The sequence below is a fragment of the Lygodium microphyllum genome, chromosome 11, assembly GCF_053477565.2.
Source record: "Lygodium microphyllum isolate KBCC chromosome 11, Lygodium_microphyllum_v1.1.10, whole genome shotgun sequence".
NCBI lineage: Eukaryota > Viridiplantae > Streptophyta > Polypodiopsida > Schizaeales > Lygodiaceae > Lygodium > Lygodium microphyllum.
Window position 1 is genome coordinate 655398 of NC_141145.1, and position 24022 is coordinate 679419.

General features: G+C 39.8%; 1 protein-coding gene across 2 annotated transcripts; it reads left to right on the forward strand.

The window, feature by feature from the left end:
- The first annotated feature begins 1145 nt into the window (after positions 1–1145).
- On the forward strand, positions 1146–7556 carry DDB2 (damaged DNA binding 2). Of its 2 annotated transcripts, none has more exons than XM_087688783.1 (11): positions 1146–1837; positions 3749–3839; positions 3986–4113; positions 4977–5099; positions 5180–5268; positions 5357–5477; positions 5578–5669; positions 5829–5958; positions 6186–6470; positions 6555–6751; positions 6895–7556. In XM_087688783.1, exons 1-11 carry the CDS (start codon positions 1580–1582, stop codon positions 7136–7138), a joined length of 1758 nt encoding a protein of 585 aa, XP_087544909.1. In that variant the 5' UTR covers positions 1146–1579; the 3' UTR covers positions 7139–7556. The 2 variants fall into 2 exon arrangements, with proteins under 2 accessions (XP_087544909.1, XP_087544910.1); XM_087688784.1 differs by having other exon boundaries at positions 1151–1837; positions 6222–6470.
- The last annotated feature ends 16466 nt before the right edge of the window (positions 7557–24022 follow it).

Below are 24022 nucleotides of genomic sequence, written 5' to 3' on the forward strand. Positions count from 1 at the left end.
TGGAATAGGCATGATATTTTCATTCTTAATCATTCCATATAACCAAATCAACAAAACTTAAAAGTCTACCATATGTAGGAGCAATCCAACCACCAAATGCAAGATAGCGTCAAGATATGTAGATGAGCGTTGAAGAAACCTTGGCGAAGTCACAAATAAGGATGGCTAAAAACATAGCATAACCAATAGGATGAATGTGGAAAATAGGTCATCCAATGTCAAATTGAGGTTGTCGAGTAGGAAATCAGGTTGTCCATACCAAGCAATAGGCTAAGAGAGGAAAACACAAGTTGGAACAACTCCACAATAGTAAAATGCAAGTTATCACAACGTCAAAATAGTAGCAATGAGGCCACCCAACTTGTAGATAGAGCACCTAATGGCAAACAGGCCTAAGAGTAACAAAATAAAATGATTGTAGACTTGAAAAAAGTAAATAACAACATCATAAAGCACCGAAGCTAGCAATAATAGTTGCTTGATATCATATGAGAATGAATAATGAAAGTGGAGGAATCACAACTGCTCAACATTAAGAAGAGTGAACACTGAAAGAGAGAACACAAGAGCTCAAACAATGAATGAGCAATGAAATCCATAACACAATACAAGAGATGTTCCATACAAATCACACAAAGTGAATGACACACGTATTGACTTGTAGTACTTGTAAACCCTCTCTATTCAAGTAGGCGTGATACGATATGTAACAAGAATTGAGGAACTAAGTATATATAGACTAGAAGGTGAGACCTTAGACAAATGAGTCAGCCCTAAATGGATTGCCCAATTGGCCATAAAGATGCCCAACACAAGTTGCAAATAGGAGCCTAAGACCCATGCAATGTATACCACTTACACCAATAGTGATAGAAACATTGGAGCTATTCATGCATGGGTTTCCAAAAGGAAACAATTTTAAATAGAGTTTCCCATTTCCAAAAGCGAATTGAGGACATATAAGGAGTTTTTGAAAAACCCCAATTCCAAAGAAAATATTAAAATGTATTACTTTTTCCCAAATTTGGGATGGTGGAGGTGGGCCTTCAAGTTGTCTCCCTTAAATGGGACAGGGTTTTCCCCCCCATCCCCAAGGAGAACAGCTCCATTGTTAGCACTCAAACTGACCTTGGCCCTCCATGTGAACGGACTCCAAACGGGTCCCATATTGATGCCACGCTTGCAAACCGAGAGCGTGCCACGTACACAGGGGTTTCACCACAACGTACAAGAGAGACAAGGGAGATTCGGGCGAATCAACGACGAGCGATAGTGAGAGGGAAGGCTGCGCCGTGCAGGTAGCTGACGCGCGCGAGAGAGAGAGAGAGAGAGAGAGAGGACTCCGAGAGGAGGGTTGTTCAGGCTCCTACCTTCCTCCCATTGAACGTACTAGGAGAAGGAGAAGAGAAAGGAGGAGCAGGAGGAAGGACAAGAAGCAAAACAGGATATTAGTACAAACAATCCCAAGGCGTAGCCAGCAATTCCAGATTCTGAATCCTTAAAGGAGAAGAAGGAGACGGACCAAGAAGGACGAGGAGAAGGAGAAAGAGAAGCACAACCAGGGGTTTGGATTGCAGTCATGGTTGCCCGGCCTCAGAGAAGCGTCCGCAAGGTCGTCATCCACAGAGACAGTGACTCCGAGGAGAGCTCTGACGATGACCTGGATATGCAGAATGCAGATATCGGAGGAGATGATGACGATGATGCAAGCAATCACGAAGAAGAAGAGAATGATGGCGAGGCAGAACGGGAGCAAGAAGAGGAGAAGATGAGGAAGGCCAAAGGGAAGAAGCAGAAGCCCATCTCCATCAGTTTGAAGCTGGCTAAGTTTTGTAAGGTGGGCTCCCTAAAGTCTGTGCTTTCTACTTTTCTGGGTGCACCTATGGATTATTATCACCGATAGCTGCATTTGTGCATTCCTGCATAAAACTAGCGGCTCTCTCATCTCTTGGACATATTAACTGGCATAAAGACCCTTCACCTCAGCATAGATTGGCATGCATATGTGACTGCCAAAAAATAAGTAAGGTTCCAAGGGTGTTTCACCCACTGTCAGACACACGGCATAATTTTACTGTGCTGCTGCATTTGGAGTTGTACCTTAGAAAGTAGGAGATTTTTGTGAATAGAGTCTTTTGTAAGTATGGTGAGTGGAGAGTGACCTCCATCATCACTATTCACATCATTAGCAACATTTATGAATTGGCATCTAAGCAATGATGAGGAAGGCTTGAACCTTCTAGACATGAATTCGATTAAGGACTTGCTTGTACTGCTGCAGAGCCAATGTTTTTGCCATATTTTATGAACTCTTTAACTGTCCTTTCATGTAAAGTGTAACGAATAATAGAGCCGCTCTTTGGTCTCCAGTGCAGGAATCGCGCATGGGATGCATTATTTCAAGTTGACAGCTCTTTTATTTTGTGAAAGTTAAGATTTTCGAGTCACAAGGATGATATCTAGTACCACAAAGTCGTGTAGCAATGTACCTTTTGTATTGTATCACAGACAAGTTATGAAAGCTGTTTGAGAGGAGACCTAATCTATTGGATCAGTATACAGGGCATGGTAGATGCTGCACACTTGATTAGAAGAAGTGCAACATGGTATTGGTATGTCTAGGAAGTGGTGCAAAAGTTTATACTCCCAAATCCTTTAACTTACTATAGGAAGCAATGATTATGAGCTACACCATCTTTATTGGTGGTAGTTTGCTTCCTCCCTAAAGAAGAAGTCTCTCATGTCCTCGATGTTAGACGGCTGGTGTAGAACACATGAAAATTTGGAGATGGCATTGAGTCAAGAGAATGATCATTGCCATATCCGCTGAAGATATAGTCCTCTTGGGGGATGCAATCTCATCCCTCATGTCCTCTAGTTTGTTGATGTTATCCTTCATGGAAGGGGAGTCCTCAACATTGAGCATCCAAAGTTCCTATCAAGAGAAATCCTATGGGCAAACATCTTTTTATGATACAAAGATGCAAACTTTGACCATACTTCCGTTGTTGACTTCAACCCATGAACATCCCTTTGACAAAGTCCTATAAGCTCATAAAAAGGAAGGATCGGGCTCAAGAATTGAGCTGATCTCATAGGGCTGCACGATCTATTGTGGTTCCCACATGGGGGTCCTCCAAACAAACATGCCGGAATGTCATGCAAGCTAGAAAAAAGATAATGCATGGAATCTGGATTTCTATTTACATTTTGTACATTGATTGTGACACATATCCTATTATCCCACTTCTTGTAGTTTTTTGTGTTGTCCATCAAAAAATCCCCGTTGAATGTGACGAGTTAGCATCTAGGAGTCCTCACAAAAAAGAGCTAGAAAAAGGGTAACACATGGATTGATATTTACTGTTTTGTACATGGGTTGCCACACATCCTTCCATCACACTCCTTGTAGTTCTCTGTTCTTTTTATTAAAAAGTCCTGTTGAGTCACATCTAGGCCTACCTACATGCGACAAGTTGGCATCAAGGAGTCCTCACAAAAAAGAGCTAAAACCAACTATGTTGATTAACTTAGTCATGTGATATGTCTAGAATGACTCAGAGAAAAGTGCTATCCAGTCAGTTGCAAAGGGTGGGCTATGATGAAGCCTTACTGTGGTGTTTGAGGTATTGCATACAACACATGGAGCTGGGCCATTTTAGCTGTAGCTAGTTATAATGTGGATCTTTTAAACATTCCATTATCTGCATTTGCACTCCTGTGCTCTTTATTCTGAAATGAATTACAGGTATGCAAAGCAAAAGATCATCAAGCTGGCTTTGTGGGTTCTGTATACATGGATTGTCCAAACAGGCCATGTTTCCTATGTAAACAACCAGGTAGGGTCTGGACTCATTTTTGAGCCATTTATCATTGCACATTTACACAGCCACAATTAATTGTTATGACTATTCATTCATCAAATTGGAGGTATCTGAGTACTATGCATGTGTAATACAGACTGGCTGACAGTTGTTTCATGCAGGGCATACAACTGCAACATGTCCCCATCGTGTTGCATCAGAGCATGGAGTTGTACCTGCTCCTAAAAGACAATCGATGGGCATCATTGATTTTATCCATGAGCGCCAGTTACGAAGTCATGTACCAAAGGTGAGTTGGTCAGAACTATTTGCTGGGCTAGTAGTCTGGAAAGCTTGTAGAGATGTGGATTATTCCTGGAATCTGTAGAGCTCTGCATTACATTCTTTGTGGAAGTATGGATAAAACCTTGTTTTTGGTTTTTTATTCTTGCATGGTTAGTTGCTTGATTTTCTGAGGGGTTTGGCTTCTGAAGAGCTGCCAGCCCCTACTTTAGTGTAGTTATTTTGAGCTCTTCTTTGTTCTTCACAGTTGTCTTTCATAATGTAATGGTATATGATGCTGCTTGGATTGTGTAGTTGGAAAACTTAGATTTCATATATAGAAGATCCTCTAGATATACAACAGCTTGAAGGTCAGGTCTTCATCGTAGGTTGATACAAGTGAAGTATGAAAGCAACAAGACAGTTAGGTTGACACAAGTATGGAAGCAAGAAGACAGGCTGAGCAATTTAGGAAGGCACCGACAGTTTGGTGGGGAGACAAGGGTCATAATTGGCTAATGCAACCTGGTCTACAGTGCTGCTCTATATTATTTAAAACAGCCGGCTTGTCTTTCAGTATCTTTTATCTTTACTTTGGAAATGCAGCAATCATTATGCTCTCTTGTTCATACACTTGTAGAATTGTAATTGCACCATTTCTTCTCGTGTTCCACCTGGGTTAGTATATATGGACTGGCCTTGTTATATTTGAAGTATTGTTTCAGAAGTGGGATGTAATGTGTTAATAGTGGCATTGTTACTAAAATGGGAATAAGGGAGGAAATCTTCTGGACTGGGGTTAGCTAATGAGCTAACAAATGGAGCTAAAGCTGTGTTGCTGGTGACACAAAAAATTGCTGACCTCCTGGCTTGTATGTGTCTGAATATTAGATGGTGCCATCCCCACCCATACCAAACCGTGTGGATTGTGCAATCATCAAGTTGCATAGCAGGCGAGTGACATACTTGGAGTTTCATCCAGAAAAAGATAACATTCTCATTTCTGGGGATAAGGTAGTTTTCCGTACTCTATTGTGCACTGTACTGAAAGGAGACTTGGCTGATGGATTTGATGTGTATTTGTGTTACATCAGAAAGGTCAAATTGGTATATGGGACTTCGAGAAGGTGTATGACAAAACTGTATATACTACAGTTCATTCATGCATAGTAAATAGCATAAGGTATGTTGACATTTGTAGGTTTGGTTTTGATACCTAGTTGACCTGCAGACTTCAACAGCAGTAATCACATTAGCTTCCTTTTATGCAGGTTTCATCCTACGTCTCCTGATATGATATACACATCAGGCTCTGATGGGACAGTAAACTGCACTGACTTAGAGACAGGCTTGCCAACTCAGGCAATGGACTTGAACCCTGACGGGTGGAATGTAAGTTCCTGCAATTGCACAGGGAGACACTGGCTAAGTGGTTTATGTTCTACTGTCTATAATTCTTTTTTTTTCCTCATTTGATCAATTAAATTTTCAGGGACCTTCAACATGGAGGATGATATATGGCATGGACGTGAACTCAAACAGAAGTGTAGTACTTGCAAGTGACAATTTTGGGTTCTTGTACCGGTAAGTAAAGCAATATTTTGGTGATGATGAATCCTCCAGAACGATACAGCATTTCTAGGGCTGAGTTCACATTCAAAACAGCCCCTTCTTTTCTTGCGATATCACTACTTAAAAATTGCCTACATAGTAACTGCAGGTTTTGTTTGTGGTGGTCTTCAGGGTTGATGTTAGAACTAACAAAACTGTTGAGAAGCCTCTCCTAATCCACAAGAAGGGGTCTAAGGTGGTCGGGCTTCATTGCAATCCTGTTGATCCAGACCTTTTCATCAGCTGTGGTAATGACCATATGGTGGGTAATCATCATAAGTTTGCAGCTCATATACATTGGTTTAAGCATGATGTAGAGTAATGGTATGGTCTTATGTCCTGTTCTACTATAAAGTGCATGTTTTATGTTAAGAAATGTTGCTATTGGCCATGTAATTGTACAACTGATTTTTAAAATTTTCTTTGGTGCACATGCATGTGTGCCTGTATGCAACTAAGTTTGTCTTATTCTTCACCCATGGTACTCAGGTAGCACTACTTATGTTGATATGTGGTGCAAAGCAGGCACGGATATGGGATCTTCGTTATTTGGATTCTAAGAACCATCTGGCAGAGCTTATACACCCAAGAGTAGTGAATTCAGCTTATTTTTCTCCTATAACAGGAAACAAGATAATAACGACTTGTCAGGACAATCGGTTGAGAGTATACGATTGTATTTTCAGTGATCTTGCTGTACCAAGTCGAGAAATTGTGCACAGTCATGATTTTAATCGATACCTTACATGCTTCAGAGCTGAATGGGATCCAAAGGTTCTTTCTTGAGCTCTCCCTCTTTGGATTCTGACATATTTACTTTGGGCAATTGCTAAACACTGAGTGGATTTGCTATGACAGGATACTGCTGAAAATCTGATAGTTATTGGCCGCTATATAAGCGATGACTTTGATGGCATTGCATTGCACCCAATCGACTTCATCGACATCAGCACAGGGCAACTTGTGGCAGAGGTGGTTGACAAAAACGTCGCAACCATTAGTCCTGTAAACAAGCTTCATCCGCGGTTAAATGTGCTTGCTACTGGCAGCTCAAGGTGTCAAACTATGAAGAATTTTTGTTTTCTTTTTTTTTTTGGGGGGGGGGGGGGGGGGTTTGTGAAATTTGGTACCTTGTAAATTTTTTGTTCCAATTTGTTTTCTGACTTGTTCTTTGTTTTATTAATACGTGGCTCCCTAGATCTTTGTTCATTTGGAGGCCTAAGGAGGATCTAGGGGATGATGACTACGAATCACAGATTGAAGAAGCTAAGAGCAAAGTGACAATCTTCACTGTTCAAGACCACACCGAGGTAAAGAAAGGGAAGGGGAAGAGGAAATCTGATGATGACGACGATGACGATGATGACATTTTCTGTAGTGGCAAGAAAGGGACTCCAAAGAGTGCAAAAACTCTATCTGTTGTGAAGTCAAAAGCTCGATAGCAATGATGGTGGTTTCATTATGTTTGTTCAAATTAACCCTCAAATCTGAAGGGCAGCCTAGCACTTCTTGTTAGTCGTACTGTGTGGATTTTGGAAAGGTAGTACAACACGTTTTACTTGCGATGGTTCTTTTGAATCTTCTGGATAGTGTAAAAACCCTTTTTGAGAGGTGTTGCAATTATCGAATTTGAGCGAGGTTAGTGCATAGCTTTTAGAAGTTCCTGTTAGCATATAGCTTTTGGAAATTCTATACTGAAGGAGAGAATGCTCCATGCAGCAAATGCTAGCATAGCATGTGCATGAGGTTTTGTACATATAACTGCAGTTCTTTTTGAGTCTTACTCTCTTGGAAAACAACTGCAATGATGAAGCACTGTAGTTCTTTTGATCTATCTTGTTTTTGGATAGTGATGCCAATTTTGAGGTCTGTTGCATTCTCAAAAGCTATCTATTAATAAGTGTCATGCGCCTAAAAGTATTGGAACATTGGCCTCGAGGAGTGTCTCTCTTAAGTTTGTTGGAAGAATTGCAGTATTGTTATGAAAACAACCGTTATGGCTTAAGTTTTGAAAGTGATATTTGCTCTTGAAAGCTGAGTGCTCATGTCAGCAAGATTTGTTGAAGCATCAGTAAATGTCAGTTCAAAGAACGGTTTAATGCAATTCAAGTGCTTGACTAAGAGTAGGCATCGTGCCTGATAAAACTATTAACGCCTTGCCGCTCTGCATAGCAGGTTTTAATTTGTGCAGGACATTGTTAAAGGCAATTCAACTGCTTGGCTATTCGTCGTCTCTGAGCTTGATGAAACAATTGATGTCTTGCCATTGCGCATGGTTGCCAATAAGGTTTCACATTCTTTTGAGCTGATTGTACACAAGCCTCACATGTGTGGTGTGAGAGAGAAGAATAGTGGTGTCTTGTGTGGCTCTTACTAGACTTTGTGGACTTTGTGGGAGTATTGCAAGTAAAGTGAATATGTATGGCATGTTCTTTTGATTAAAGGTGCCCAATGCAAGGCCACTAGCACCCATGAAATGTACATAGGTAAGACTACAAATAGATATCTCATAGACATGAAATGACACTGGTCTTTCTCTATGGCACTGTGGCACCGACGTTCTGGTCCCACGGGTCCGCACGCGAAACCTACACAAGAAACATGGCCCGTGGGCACCCAGCATTGCGCTGCGTCTCGGAACACGCAGTAGAAGCCAACTCGCAAGACATGTCAAGTCGATATGCCGTCGCGTCACGGCATGATCCCGTCGCGTTGCGTCGCATCATGTCACGGGCCGTTACGCCCCTTGATATCCCTCGCGTCGCGGCTCGCTCATAGCATGCGTAACGCGTTTTTCTAACTCGCACAAGGGTAACTTGGCGCTTGGAGTTGCCGGATCGTGCCACGGAAGAATTCCGGGCTCACAAGGATCCACACTCAACCATCTTAGAACACGGCGCCACGGGGGTGACATGGTTCACAACCCACCTTTCCTCATAAGAAGTCATGGCGACTCAAACTTGGAACAGGGGGCCCGACTGTCTCGCTCAAAATGAGAACCCTGCACGCGGGAGGCTAAAACGATGGTTGCTCCACGAGGCACGGCCTACATGGAGGAGGTGGGGAGACATGGGTTGCCCAAGCCTCACACTCCCTTCCCTCATACCTACCCCCCCTCAATCGAATTTGAGTCCACTCGAATTGAGTTGGTTCCCTACAAAGAAGATCGAGGTTAATCACCTTGAAAAGGAGTAGCGTGAGGATTCATCAACCATTCGAGTTACCTATGGCACAGAGTTATCTTGAGCCGAGGCAGCGGTTTCTTCGGGTCGTTTGCAATATGTCTCAGCACCCTCGTGAGATTCCCCATCCACCTAGCTCGGGAAAGAGCTCCCCTGCCGTGGCGCGATCCGGCATGTCGCCTTGACATGTCTTGCGAGTTGGCTTCTGATGCGTGTTTCAAGACGAGACGCGGTGCTGGGTGCCTGAGGGCCATGTTTCTTGTGCGGGTTTCGCGTGCGGACCTGTGGGACTAGAACGTCAGCGCCATAGGAACCAAGGTAGGCACATGCTACAAGCTAAATGCAACACATAAACATATAGTATTTTCACTAATCCATAAAGGCCAAATAAAATTTTTAAAAACCCACATTATCTATTAGTCCCATTTAAGATAGGTATCTTCTTTCACATTTTTATGATTGTGGCCTCCTTGATTTTTGCTACATGTAGAGATGGGGTGGTGAATTATCAAATTGGTGTGGTACCATGAGTATCATGATGAAATGTTGTGAATGATCAAAACTAGCATGATAATATGCCAAATATATAAAACTTATTTCCCAACTACTAGATGGAAAAATGCTTCTATTGAGTTATGTTTGTGTTGTGAAAATTTGTTCTTAGAGATAACACGTTTTTCTTTAAGGAAAATATATGATTATGGCTAACAATTTCTTTGAAGCATTTTATTAAGATAATACAAATTGGTTCGAAGGCTACCTGTTGAACTCTTGGAATGCACTCTATTATCTACAAATGCATATAGATAACATTGTGGCGTTAAAAGTACACAAGAAACAATTATGCACACAATTAACTTCTTATGACTTGGAAGGTTGAGACACCCATATGAGTGGAGTGCAAATGTAGGCATAAAGCACTTGGGTTGGCTAAGTAGAGATTCAAAACTCTTTGCAAAAAGTTGAGCTATTGAGTTTGCATCATTGATAATATTTATGTACATGTATAGATTGTCATATTCACAAAAAGGAGCTGCAACCATTTTACTTCACATACAATCAATGTTGATCCTATATGCTTGGCCTCTATTACTTGATAAAGTAAACAAGAGGTTATTTCTTTGAGTGGATGCAAAGGTGGATTAGATTCCAATAGTGTCTTTTAAAAATAGCATCAAGACAATTAGACCATGTTGAGATAGCAAGCTCAACACGTGTGGACTGCCTAGTTAGATAGCAAGTTCAACACGTGTGGACTGTCTTTTAATAATAGCATCAAGACAATTAGACCATGTTGAGATAGCAAGCTCAACACGTGTGGACTGCCTAGTTAGATAGGTCCACACATCTACACTTAACACATTGTTGCTCATTGTGATCCTCACATGGCCACTGACTCATCACTTATATTTGGTTAGTTAAACCTATCTATAACTAGCATAGTTATAGCACTAGTTGATTATACTACTCAACTATGCATTGTTTGACTTTGTAGGCCACTTTTCTCTATGTTGTACTTTTTTATATACTTTGTAAACATTGTATAATGTGAGGAAGAAGAAAGAAAAACTAGTAGGAAAATGTTTTGGTCTCCATCTTTCATGTCTTTGAGTGAGCTTCTCCTTGCATATTTTATGTGTTTTTGGTGCCATAGATTGAGCAAGTCGAGGCTCTTGCCACATGATTCGTAACATGATATTAGAGCTATACCGCTGAGAGATGGTGGTTTTGGAGGTTGAAGTGAATGAGGAGGAGTAAGAATTCAAGCAAGTGTTAATCCCATCTACAAAGGCGCAACCAAGGAATGTGTAGGAGAAGGTAGAAGAAAAATTGGAAGATAATAGAGGTGCAAGAAAAGTGAAAAAAATAGAGACAAAAAAATAGCTTGTATTTTTTAAATTAGAAAATTACTTGGAACTGTATTTGTATAAGAGTGTCAAGCTTGCTTCCGTGCAAATTGTATCAATTACTCTCCTAAACTAGTCAATAAACCAATAAAAGAATGTAAATGGCATATGCTAGTGAGAGAAGCTGGTTTAGGCAAATGAAAAAGGAGGATGCCCAAAATTTAAAATCATATATAAAAACTCAAAAGTGAATGGATAAGCTCATTCTTGTGATGTGTAATCTTGGGAGCTTTCTTCTTACTTCTTGCTTATGTAAGAAAGGGAGAGAGTGAGAGAGAGAGAAAAAGAGTGTGTTAGGTAGAGCGAGAGACCAGATGAAGAAGCTCATGGAGTCATCAACGAGTCTTCCATGGATAGTCAGACTATAACATGAAGGTAAATTGGTGAGTTCGCTATACTAATTTGGAGAGTTGCAATGATTAGGTGAGAAATAAGCATAGCCACATTATACAATGATTAGGTGAGAAATGAGCAACTAGTAGGGCGAGTGGTGGAATAGGAGCTTGCACTTGGAAACGTTATACAATACAGATTAATGTAGGACAGCGAGCCGAGAGCCAATTGATTCATGCTTGTGTATTGGACGGAAGTCCACCGACGAAATCGAACGAAAGTCCAGGCAGTTGGACGGGTGCCCTGAGGCAAGAAGAATGGGTTAAAAGAAGAGACAAGGGTGAGCGTGTAGAATTGGGACAAAAGCATTCTCTCTCCCTCTTCTCGAGCGAGGCCTTGGTAGTTTTAAGTAAGAAAGCGGACACCTTCGGACGGTGGGAAAAATGTGGGTGGTTAAATTGGGAAAATAGGACGGATTTTAATGACGACGCGTTGGCCATGAGGCCTTCTTGCAAAATGGTTTGGTGGATTGTTATAAGACCAAGGCCCACCAATCAATAGGCGTAAAGGCAATTTCGGACACAAAACCAAAGGAAGAGCCATGATTGGGGAACTTGGAGGATGGCACAGGAGATCAGGAAGCCAAAGCCGCCAATTGCTATGAAGAAAGAGAGTGCAATCACCATAAAAAGCAGAGAGGGGCGCTGTTTCCATCGGACGGAGAGAAGGGGACGATTAGAGACCTTCAGGACATCCTCATCAGATAATCCAATCGAACGGACATACACGATGAAGTCCTTGGACAATTAGGACAGGACGGGTAGAGAAGTCGGACGAAGAGGGCGTCAGCATGATCGGATGAGGAGAGGAGGAGGAGGCGTGAGCCCAGATGTGCTTGTTTTGGGACGAAGAGGGAAAAGCTAATGAGGCGCCATCAAATTTGATAAAACGTGATGCTTTTTGGTGGCAAGAACGTTGGGTATAAAAAAGCTTTAATTGGAAAACTCAAGCTCAGGTTATATGGATTTTACACTAGTTAGTACTAAGTAGCATCTATCACGTGTGATTTTTTCATATAGAATCTTCACAGGGCACACCCCGAAGTGAAGGAAGCACTCTTGGTGAAGGGGTAGTGCATGCCACTACCAGGTGAATATTCTCAATATTCGTGAAGCTTATGAGACGCATGACTTTTGCCTTGCATGAGATTCACTCACATAAGCTACTACAAAAGAAAGATGTGGCAATATAATGAATAACCACTCACATCTATAGTGACATGATACATGAAAATACAACCCTGAAGCAATAACCTCTCTCCAAAAATAACCACGTTTCACACGATAAGCTAGTATATACGAAACACGAAAATAACACCAGTGTAATATAAATTAGGTAGATAATTTCACACACTATAAGCGTACGAAGACATATCGACAATCGTTTTTTACGACAATTGGCAGTAGCGCTATTTGCGATGTGACTTTTGCCTTGTGTGAGATTCACTCAAAATTATAGTACCGGGGAGGGACCATGGTTACAATCCCTTTGAACCTCATATGAGCATCAAGCTTCGGACAACCACAAGTAGCCTCTCTCTAGGCATAGTTTTGAGACTATACTTGTGTGCCTTGGATCATAGTGCTTGTTCCCTTTCGATTTGAAACCCTAGCATTTTATAATGCATTTGGGCTTGGCTAAGTGTGAGACCTTGTGACTGTCAAAAAATCTAAAAGAAAATTGGTGGTATTTATTCTATTGCGCATATATTGGATACAAGACTTGCACATAACGAATCAAAGAAGCCTTCTCTTACTCTATTTTCTTATAAAAATTGAAAGCACGACTTATTAAACTCAAAATAGACTAAAAGAACAATAAAGTAAATTTAAGCAACACATTATTGCATGAAATTTTCCTCCATGCATGGAGTGGGCATCTCCTCCATGCTGTATTAATAATATTAAAGTGAATCTTGCTTTGCCTAAAGATATGCTCTTTACAATCACTCTTTTCGTAAAAGAGTTTGAGTTAACTGAATCAATGTTAACAATCTGTTGCACAACCCATAACTATCGAGAGCCATAAAATATTTTTACAATATCTACAATATATCTTCTAAAGTCTCAAATATCAATAAATATTTACAACGAGGATGTACACACGTCTTAGAATAAGTAGGGATATATCTTATTTAAATAATTTAATGAAGAAGTCTTTGACATAAATTACTCATCACCCACGTATGGCTTTACCTGCGTTCACACTTGCAAGTATCATGCTTAGAAAGGATAGGCATCCCCCATCAATCTTTCACCCAAAATTTTCTCTTAGGAATGTGCCCTGCGTTAACAAGGGAGAACCATTTAAGGCACTCATACCATCAACGTGCACACAAGGGAGAACCATTGAAGAGGCGCTCATCCCCTCGTGTAGGTGCCACCTAGCAACATACCCCTAGGGTGGGATATCAATTGTCCTCAATTGCTATTGACAAGATGTGAAATCAATAAATGTGGATAATCATGCAAGGCACGAGTAGTCGTCCATTGAGCTTCCTCAAGAGGATGGTTTTGAAATTTTACAAGATAGCGAGGATCAGTATTGCCAATGCGGGTGGTCATGTAATCAATATCAATAATAGGTTCAAGAACTAAAAGCTCATTATCATCTTCAAGCAATGGGGGAGAATCATACACAGGATGGACAGGTAATGATCCTTTAAATGGATGGAGAAGACTAATATGGAAGGTATGATGAATTTTCCAGTGTGGAAGCAATTCTAATCTAAAAGCATTAGTATTTATACAGTGAAAAATTTGGAATGGTCCATAAAATCTAGGTGCAAGTTTAACATTAGGATTCTTCTCAACACTATGCAGTCTACATTTCCCAATTCGCAATCAAACATAATCACCTTCTTTAAAACGGATAGCTTGGCATCTCTTATTAGCTTGCTTAATATAGGATTGCTGGGCCTTAGCAATCAATTGTTTAACTTGTTCAAAAATCGTGGAATGAGTATGAATCCAATCATCAACAAAATGCACTTTCTGAATTAAATGAATATTGGTATTGGCATTTTGCAACCATAGAAAATTTCAAAAGGTGCTTTGTTAGTGGTAGAGTGGGGTGTATTATTATAAGAAAATTGTAAAAGATGCAAATATTGGTCCCATGTACTAGGTGAAGAAAATCGTATAGGCACATATCAGATGAAGAACAATGCTATTAGTAGCTTCAGTTTTGCCATTAGTTTTAGGATGAAAGGCTGAACTAAAATTGATTTTAATACCAAGGTTAGAAAACAAAGTGATCCAAAAGTTATTGCAAAAATGGGGATCATGATCATATACAAATAATGTGTGGAAAACTATGATGTACAAAGATACGCTTAAGATAAATATTAGTAGCTTATGAAGCAGCTAGAGTTTTCTTGCATGGACGAAAATATGATTGTTTACTAAATCGATTGATAATAGTCCAAAGCATATTATTTTGTAAAGAGGTCAGTGGCAACCCAGTAATAAAAGTCCATTGAGATTTGTTTCCAAGGTGAGTCAGGAATAGATAAAGGCATTAACAAACCATACCACTTACAATGATGTCGTTTAATTCGTTGACAAACAAGACATTCAGAAATTATAAAGGCAGAAACATCTTGGTTCATATGAGGCCAGTAAAAATCTTCTTGCAAATTACAAAGAATATAAATGATATCATGATGTCTCATATAAGGTAGATTGTGAACTTCTTAGAGAAAAAAATGATAAAAGGGTTGAGTAAACGCACAAATGTAAGAAGTGAGATACACATCGACTAGGGTTTAGACACCAAGTCACACTAATCGGGATATATAAGATGCAAGAGCCCCATATTGGGGCAACCAGTTATTATCAAGATCATACTCTTCACCTTCATCTCCTGCTTCCATGGCTTCCTCCTTCCTTCTCTCCTCTTTTCTCTCTTTCTCTCTCGTCTTCTAGTTTGCTTCCTTATTCTTCTTGCTCTCTTTTTCTCTCTTCAGCTCTTTTTCTCTCTCCTCTTAGCTTCTTTCATTACAAGTGGTATTAGAGCTTCAGGCTTTGGTCCTTTTCTCCTTTTCCCTTTCTTCCTTTTCAAATCCTAAAAACCCCAGTTACTCAGCTTACATGTACAGGTGCATCAAGAAGGATTGCAGTTAAGTTTAGCTTTTTGGAGCAAGCAGGAGCTATGGCTGGAGACTCAGTCATATCTGGAGGTAAAACGGTTAAAGTAGTAGGTCGTCGCTTCTTTTCATGCACATTTTAAGGATTCCAGGCCAAGTTTAGAGTCCTAGGAGTTGGAAGAGGGCGAAACCTCATTTACTTTTTGCTCCAGTTCTCTCTCTCTCTCTCTTCTCCTGCAAGTTGCCATGGGTGTGCTAGCCCAAAAAAACCCCAAGATGTGGCCTGAGGGTGCTCCCCAACATCAACTGACCCCAGAACATCATCTGTGACCCCACAAGCTACTGATCAAGTAGTGGATTGGGGGAGTTACTGCCCAGAAGGCCTACAGGGCAGCCCCCAAAATTTGTGGTGCATTTTGCACTGACTGCGCTGCCCTCCCCTAGCCCTCTTGACATTTCCCCACTACTGCCTAGCCACTCCCTGCCACTCCTAGGCATTGATTTAGCATACCTCTCTCTTCCCCCTTGGCACTTTTGATCCCGAGATTTAGCCTTCAAGGTGGACATCAGTTGGACAGTTTGGACATTTTGGGGTAGCCATGGATTCTTCAAGCTGAAGTCCTCTTTGACCCTGAGAGCTCAAACCCCACAAGTCCTTCAGCCTGTGAATGATCTCTCTTACCCTGACGAAGACATGGAGTTCAACATGCATGGGATCTTTGTGGGCAGCCATGAAAGCTTCACTTGAAGCTTCCCATCTTTGAAGCTCAAGCTCAGGGACAAGCATGGGATCCTCCCTCATCAGTAGGAGCATTCAATGCTAAAATATTCTTCCACGGATGCCCCAACCAATCAGACTTGATCAATGGAGCAATCAGGCATCATGATGATTTATGCTTCAACAGTTGGTGCGCAGATCGGATGCTGTACGCTCGCGTAGTGAATGTTGGAAGGTCCCCAAGAACAATAGAACTCTACTTTTTGCACAAAATTCAAGGTAAAAAGCATGAACGACATGAACAAGAGACCAATTGGGTGCAATATCCCCCCATGCCTTGTGTGAGCGCTCCACAAAGCATGTATTTTATGTATTAATCATCTTCAAGCTCAAATAATAGCCCAAATTACAAAATAGCAAGCTTTTAGCTTTTGAGTTTGCTTTAGCACAAAATAGGAATAAAGCTAACGGACGGTGCCCAAAGAGTCTGGCATGCCCAATACAATGTCCAAGTACAAATAACATAATCGTGCGCCCATGCGCATACAAAATAATAAATAAATATCCAACGCCTCAATAAATAGGCGCGACAAAATATAGGCGCCATGCCTAAGGTATGCACCCATCAAAATATAAGTAATAAATCGAATACTCGCTATCCTCCAATGCTTTCCTCCGCCACCGCTGCTATCTCTACACATCAACTGAAGCATTCACAATCGTTAGTAAAATAATACAATTAAACCGACAAAAGTGAATACCTAGCAGTCTTCAGCTACATAAATAAATCAACTGGTTAGAAATCAATCCTAACCTTAATTTATTATGAGTGCGCACTCTAAACTCATAAACGTTTATTAATTTAATATGCATTTTGCGGAATCACCCGCTATAGAATCACCCATGTACACACTAAATTAATGAAACGCCCGAAAAGGATAGGCGTCCCCATCAACTTCTCGCACAAAGAATCCACTTTGTGTATGAGCCCCAGTCATCAAAGTTTACGGAATTCACCGTAAAACCTCACGAAATCCACCGTGGCACAGAATTCACCGTGAAATATGCCTCCTGGCATCATACCCCCGGGGTGGGATAGCAATTGACCTCAATTGCTATTAGCTCAATGTGGAGCTAACAGTGTGGGGAAAGCATTTAAGTCTCTAGCGTGCATCCATTGTGCTTCTTCTACAGGATGGTTCTTAAATTTAACTAGATATCTAGAATATCTTCGGCCAGATCTAGTGGTCATAAAATCAGTATCTATGATAGCTTCAGGTTCAAGTATTTCAGTCTCTTCCTCTAACAAAGGTGGGTTTTCATAAACAGGGTGTACAGGTAATTGGACTCTAAAGGGTCTTAATAAACTAATGTGAAATGTGTTGTGAATTTTCTAGTGAGGTGGTAATTCTAACTTGAATGCATTGCCATTAATTTTATGAATGATCCTAAATGGTCCATAGAATCTAGGTGCTAATTTCACAACTGGGTGTCTATCCACACTTTGTAATCTACGTTTTTCTATTCTCAACCAAACATAGTCATCAACTTTGAAATTCATTGCTTGTCTTTTCTTATTGGCTTGCTTGGTATATCATTGCTGGGCTTTGGCAATCATGTCTTTAACCTCATCAAAAATAGTGTTGTGCATACTAACAATATCATCAGCACTTTAAATTATATTTGATAAAGATGCAACAGGTGTAGATAATCTATAACCATAAATCACTTCAAACGGTGCTTTCTTTGTAGATGTGTGTGGTGTATTGTTATATGCAAACTGTAATAAATGCAAATGTGTATCCCATGTCTGTGGTTTAGAAATAGTATAAGCACGTAAAAGATCTAGTATAGTACTATTAGTAGCTTCTGTTTGTCCATTAGTTTCAGGATGAAATGCAGATGAGAAATCAATTTTTGTGTCTAGGTTAGCAAACAAGGTAATCCAAAAGTTGTTACAAAATCTAGAATCATGATCAGAAATAATAACTTTTGGTAATCCATGGTTAGTGAAAATAGTTTTAAAAAACAATTGTGCTGCTTGTGATGCTGTTAAAGTTTTCTTACATGGAATGAAATATGCTTGTTTACTAAACTTGTCTACTACTGTCCAAAACATATCATGGTTAGATTTAGTATTAGGTAAACCAGTAATAAAATCAATAGAAATTTGTTCCCATGGTCTCGATGGAATAGATAAAGGTATAAGTAATCCATACTGTTTACCATGATGTCTCTTAACTCTTTGACAAATCAAACATTCAGAAACAAAGTTAGATACATCAGTGTCCATATGTGGCCAATAAAAATCTTCAGTTAATGTACGTAAAGTAGATATGATACCTCTATGACCTTGATATGGAGGACAATGAATCTCATTCAAAACAAAAGATCTAAATGGAACTGTAACACATAATCTCTTTTCATAAAACATAAATCCATCATTATAAGATAGTGAATCAATAGGAATCAAGTTATTTGGAACTAATTTATTCCAATCAGCATGAAAAGAAATATCCTGATGATAAGTATCTTTCATAGCAATCAAAGAATCAAAAGATATAACAGAAATATTATGAATGGCAGGTCTTCTACTTAATGCATCAGCCACTACATTTTCTTTACTGGGTTGATATTGAATGATAGGATGAAAACTCTGAATAAAGGATGCCCATTTGATATGTCGGTCAGATATTTGAGGTTGGCTAAGTAAATGTCTAATACTTTGCTGATCGATCTTAATCATAAATTCTAAACCCATTAAGTAGTATTTCCACTGTCTTAATGCTTGTACCACAGCTAATAATTCTTTATCATATGTGGAATATTTCAGTTCAGAGGGTTTCAACTTACAACTAGAATAGGCTATAGGATGATTGTCTTGCATAAGTACGGCTTCTATTCCTAATCGGCTAGCATCAGTCCTCACTACTAAAAAGAATGGTCTATTAAAATCAGGCAACTGTAGGACAGGAGCATGGGTTAATGCATGTTTCAATAAGTCAAAGGGTTTCTGTTGATTATCGGACCAATGATAAACAATACCTTTCTTCAGAAGTTTGGTTAATGGTAAAGCAAGTAATGAAAAATTACGTACAAACTTCCTATAGAAACTAGCAAGACCTAGGAATGATCGTAACTCATGGACATTTTTAGGTACAGGCCAATTTAATATTGCATCTATTTTCTTAGGGTCAACTTTAATTCCATTAGATGATACAATATGACCCAAATACTCAATTTCTGTTTTAAAGAACTCACTCTTTTCCGGATTTGCATACAGTTGATTATCTTTTAATAACTGGAAAACCAATGACAAATGCTCATAATGTTCTTTCTCATTTTGACTAAACACCAAAATATCATCAAAGAAGACAATAACACAATACTGATATTTCAAAAATATACGATTCATCATTCTACTAAATGTAGCAAGTGCATTAGTCAATCCGAAAGGCATCACTAAAACTTCATAATGACCAAACTGTGTCCTAAATGCAGTCTTGAATATGTCAGACTTATGTAGTCTCACCTGATGATAACCAGATTTAAGGTCTATTTTACTAGATATGGCAGAACCTTGCACTTTATCCATAAGGTCATCGACTCTAGGAATTGGATACCTATTCTTTACAGTGATCTTATTTAAAGCTCGATAGTCAATGCACATACGATAGGTATTATTCTTTTTCTTTACTAACAAAACAGGTGCACCAAATGGAGAACTACTAGGTTTAATCAATCCTCTATTTAGTAATTCCTCAACTTGACTTTGAATTTCTTTTTGCTCTATCTGGTTATGCCTATATGGTGCTTTACAAGGTGGTTGGGTACTAGGAATCAAATCTATCTTATGGTCTTCTGGACGTGAAGGAGGTAAACCAGGTGGTAGATCTTCAGCAAAACAGTCTTTAAAATGTGCAAGAAATTCTTTATGCCTAGGATGCATATGATTTTCTTTAACTTGCACTTCATTCACCCAAATGAGATAAGATTTACTACTTTTGCGTAATGCACGTTTAGCTTGAGTATGCGAAAGCAGTGGAAAAGCATTAGATGCATGCATGCCATACAATGTAATATGTTTTCCTTGAAATTGAATATTAATTGAATGTGTGGAATAATCTATATCTGGGCTATGCTGATGACGCCAAGGCATACCTAAAATAATATCACTAGACTGTAGTGGGACAACTAGAAAATTTCTTCTTTCAGTGTATTCACCAATTTGAATCTCTAAGTCATGCACTTCCTGTGTACCATTATACCTAGTGCCTAAGAATTCTGCTTTGATGCGATAATGCGTAGGTACAGTCTGTAATTTTAATTCTTTTACTAGCTTTGCAGAAATAAAATCATGAGTACTACCATCATCATGCAAAATAATCTTTTCCTTTCCATGCACTAAACATTTCATTGTCAATAAAGAATGTGGAGTTGGCATACTTGGTAAAGTATCTGAAGGAGTAGTAATGTCGTCCTCATCTTCCGTGAAATCAGGCATATCTTCATATTCGTCTTCTTCCGTTGCTCCAAGGTAGTTGATATGGACAGGTGGCTTCTTCGAATGGCAATTTGCTGCTAGATGTCCAGGCTGGTGGCATTTATAACATACTATAGGCTTGGTTTTGGTTACATTGTTTGCAATGGCGGGAAGTCTAGGTACATTAGGATTTGGCTGTGGAATAGGCTTGGGGTTTTGATTGGCATTGGATGGTAAAGTAGGTGGTTTTTCCCTATTTTTACGAAAAGATGATGAAGAGAAACGACCTTGATTAAATCTTCTAAAATTTGAGTTGAATTGCTTAGATCCATAATTACCATTGGCTTGGAATTGTTGTGGACGTCTGTCTCTACCTCGCGGCTTGTCTTCAGTGTCATGAGCTAGTGAAATTGCGTCTTCAAGAGTTGCAGGCTTGAACATATTAACTTCAGCGTAGTAATGCCCAAGTATTCCAGACATATACTTGCGCTTGTGTGTCGCTTCAGGTACGTCTTCAAGCATGCGTAACTGGAGTAATGCATTCCAAAAGCGCTCGGTATACTGAGGAATAGGCTCACGATCCCGTTGCTAAAGAAGGTCCCATTGCTTTATAGCTTTTTCATGAAATTGTGGAGGAAGGAAATTCTGCATAAACTTCTTCTTGAAATTCTCCCAGGTAGCGGAACAATCTATACTTTTACACGAACCACGGTCCACCAAAGAGATGCTTTATCCACTAAATGATTAGTGACACACTTGATTTTATCTTTTTCTGCATAGGTTTCCTCATGAAAATAGTCGTCAAACTGACTAATGAATGCAAGAACAGTTTTTCCCTCTCGAGTGCCATTGAAAGTATGGAATTTGAAATTTCTTTTACTTATCTTTGCTTCCTTGCGAATGGATTGAGCTTCGAGAGTCGCGTCAATGGTACGTCGAATAAGATCTTCAGATTGAGGTTCCTCTTTGTCGGTAGTCGATCTTTGTAAATTAGCCAATTGAACTTGTAATGCTTGCCTAGCTCGTCGTTCTTTATCCAATTGCATCATGATTAAGTCTAGCTTTTGCTCCATCGTAGGTTCAGGTAGGTCGCCTTCAGCCATTAAATCATCCATATGTGGTTCCGTCATCCTGCAAAACTCAAAAGACCTCTCACTCTCAAAATCAAGTTAGCGGGATGAGCGTAGCTCAAGATCGGGAATACAAGGCTTATATATTTTTGGGTGTGGCTTTCACAATCTTCGTCTTCGACTATTGCGGGATTTGTAATTTTTGAGAAATCTGCGTTTTATCCTTCTTCGTAGGCTGAAAATGCTCATGCAAACCTGCGTATGCGAAGAGTACCTTCCAATGAACAACTTTGTAGTTCGGAGTTTCTGCGCATCCATCAGTAGCCACTGCAACATGATTACCATACCACGATGCTAGCTCATCAAAAACTACATCTCTGCTAATCAATGTCTCATGTGTAGACGGTACATAATACTTGTAAGCTTTTCGATCTTGTGCATAACCAAGGAACACACTCTTGACAGCTTTAGCATCCAATTTCTTCCTCTTTTGATCAGGAACATGCACATATGCAATGCTGCCAAATATACTCAAGTGTGAAATGTCAGGCTTATGACCATACAACTTTTCATATGGAGTTACATCATGAATCCCTGCTGTAGGGGTTCTATTTAGCACATAGACTGCAGTAACTACTGCTTCAGCCCAATAACCATTTGGCAAACTCTTCTCATTCAGCATAGCTCTTTCCGATTCCGTTAGTACCCTATTTTTTCTTTCTACTACACTGTTTTGTTGTGGTGTATAGTTGCAAGTTAAGTGTCTTCTGATCCCATGTTTAGCAAGGTACATGTCAAAGTAATTAGAGACATATTCTCCACCTCCATCTGATCTAAGACATGAAATTTTACAGCTCAACTAATTTTCAGCATGCTTCTTGAAATCCTTGAATGCATCAAGCACATCATCCTTATGTTTCAGTATGTAAAGCCAAGTATACCTGTTGAAATCATCAAGGAAGGATACATAGTAACAAGCACCACCAAACAAAGCATTATGAAACGAACCCCATACATGTGAATGTACCAACTGCAAGGGTCATGAGCTATTCCGTACATGTCTCATAAATGAAAACCATACTTGCTTTCCAAACTAACATGCATCATATACATGTCCAAAGTCATGATACTTGAACTTAGGCAGTCCAAGCACAATCTCCTTATGTTGCATAGATTTCAGCTTTTATACATTCACATGGCCAATCCGCTTATGCCATATCTCAACATCCCGTATAGCACCACCATCATGTGCAAACATGGCTGCTTTCAAATTTGGAATTGATGCATCAAGAGTAAACATTTTGCCATCTCTTCAGCCTCTAGCAAATAATTTGCAGCCATTATCATATTCTTCAACAAAGCATCCATCTCTATTAAATCTCACCTGTAGATTCTATTATGCTATCTGTCTAACTGACAAAATATTCTTGATTATTGTAGGTACATGTAGTACATCATGCATGCCTTTTTTCTTGCCATCAGGCATCAACAATGGAATAATTCCTGTGTGTCGAATGTCATATTGGGTGTCATCCCCAGTACACATATAACCATGTGAATCTGCAACCATCTCATTAAAACATTCTCCATGGGGTATCATATGATTTGAAGCCCTTGAAACAATGTACCATCTCTCATCTTTGTTCTACCTAAATGCATTCTTAGACACATGTTGCATGGCAAACAATCTGTTAACCTGCTCATCATGAGCACCGCTAGAAGATGCATAGTGCTCATGCTGTTTGCCCTTTGCCTTCATATCTCCCTGCTTCTTGTAACAATCCTTTGCAATGTGTCCATATCTGTCGCAGTAATGACAATCATTATCTCTATTTGACTGATCATTTGACTACCATGAACCAGATCCACCACCTCTACCATGGGGTGATCTTCCCCTGCCTCTAACGCTGCAAGATCCATGCTGGCCATGTGTATTTGTGCCATGCTAGGCATTCTATTGATGCTGTCCATAAGCGTTTCGAGTGTCTCCTTGACCTCAAAAAGAGCCACGGCCTCTGCCGCCTCTACCACATCGGCTAGAGTAAAGAACAATGTCTCTGCTTTGAGACGTACTAGAACTTGTATTCAGCCCAAGCTTAAATTCCTCATGCGGCAGCAAAGCAATTAGCTCATCCCAATCAGGGGATTCAACTCTCACATAAATAGACATATCAAATGCTTTATACTATTTGCCAAGTCCATTCCATGTCACTACAATCATATCATCCTCAGACATTGAAGATCCAATGGTGGCAAGATGATCCGCTATGTTCTTGATCTCTATAATGTAGGCCTGAATGCTTCTGCCATTCCTAGACATGTTATTGAACCATTGCTTTAGCTGAATTTTTCTTGCATGTGTTACATTTCCATAATTCTTCATGATTATGTCCCATGCATCCTTTGGGGCACTGCATCCAGTAATCTGTATAACCATAGCATCTGATATACATAAGAAAAACCAATGTAACACCTTGCATGCTCTT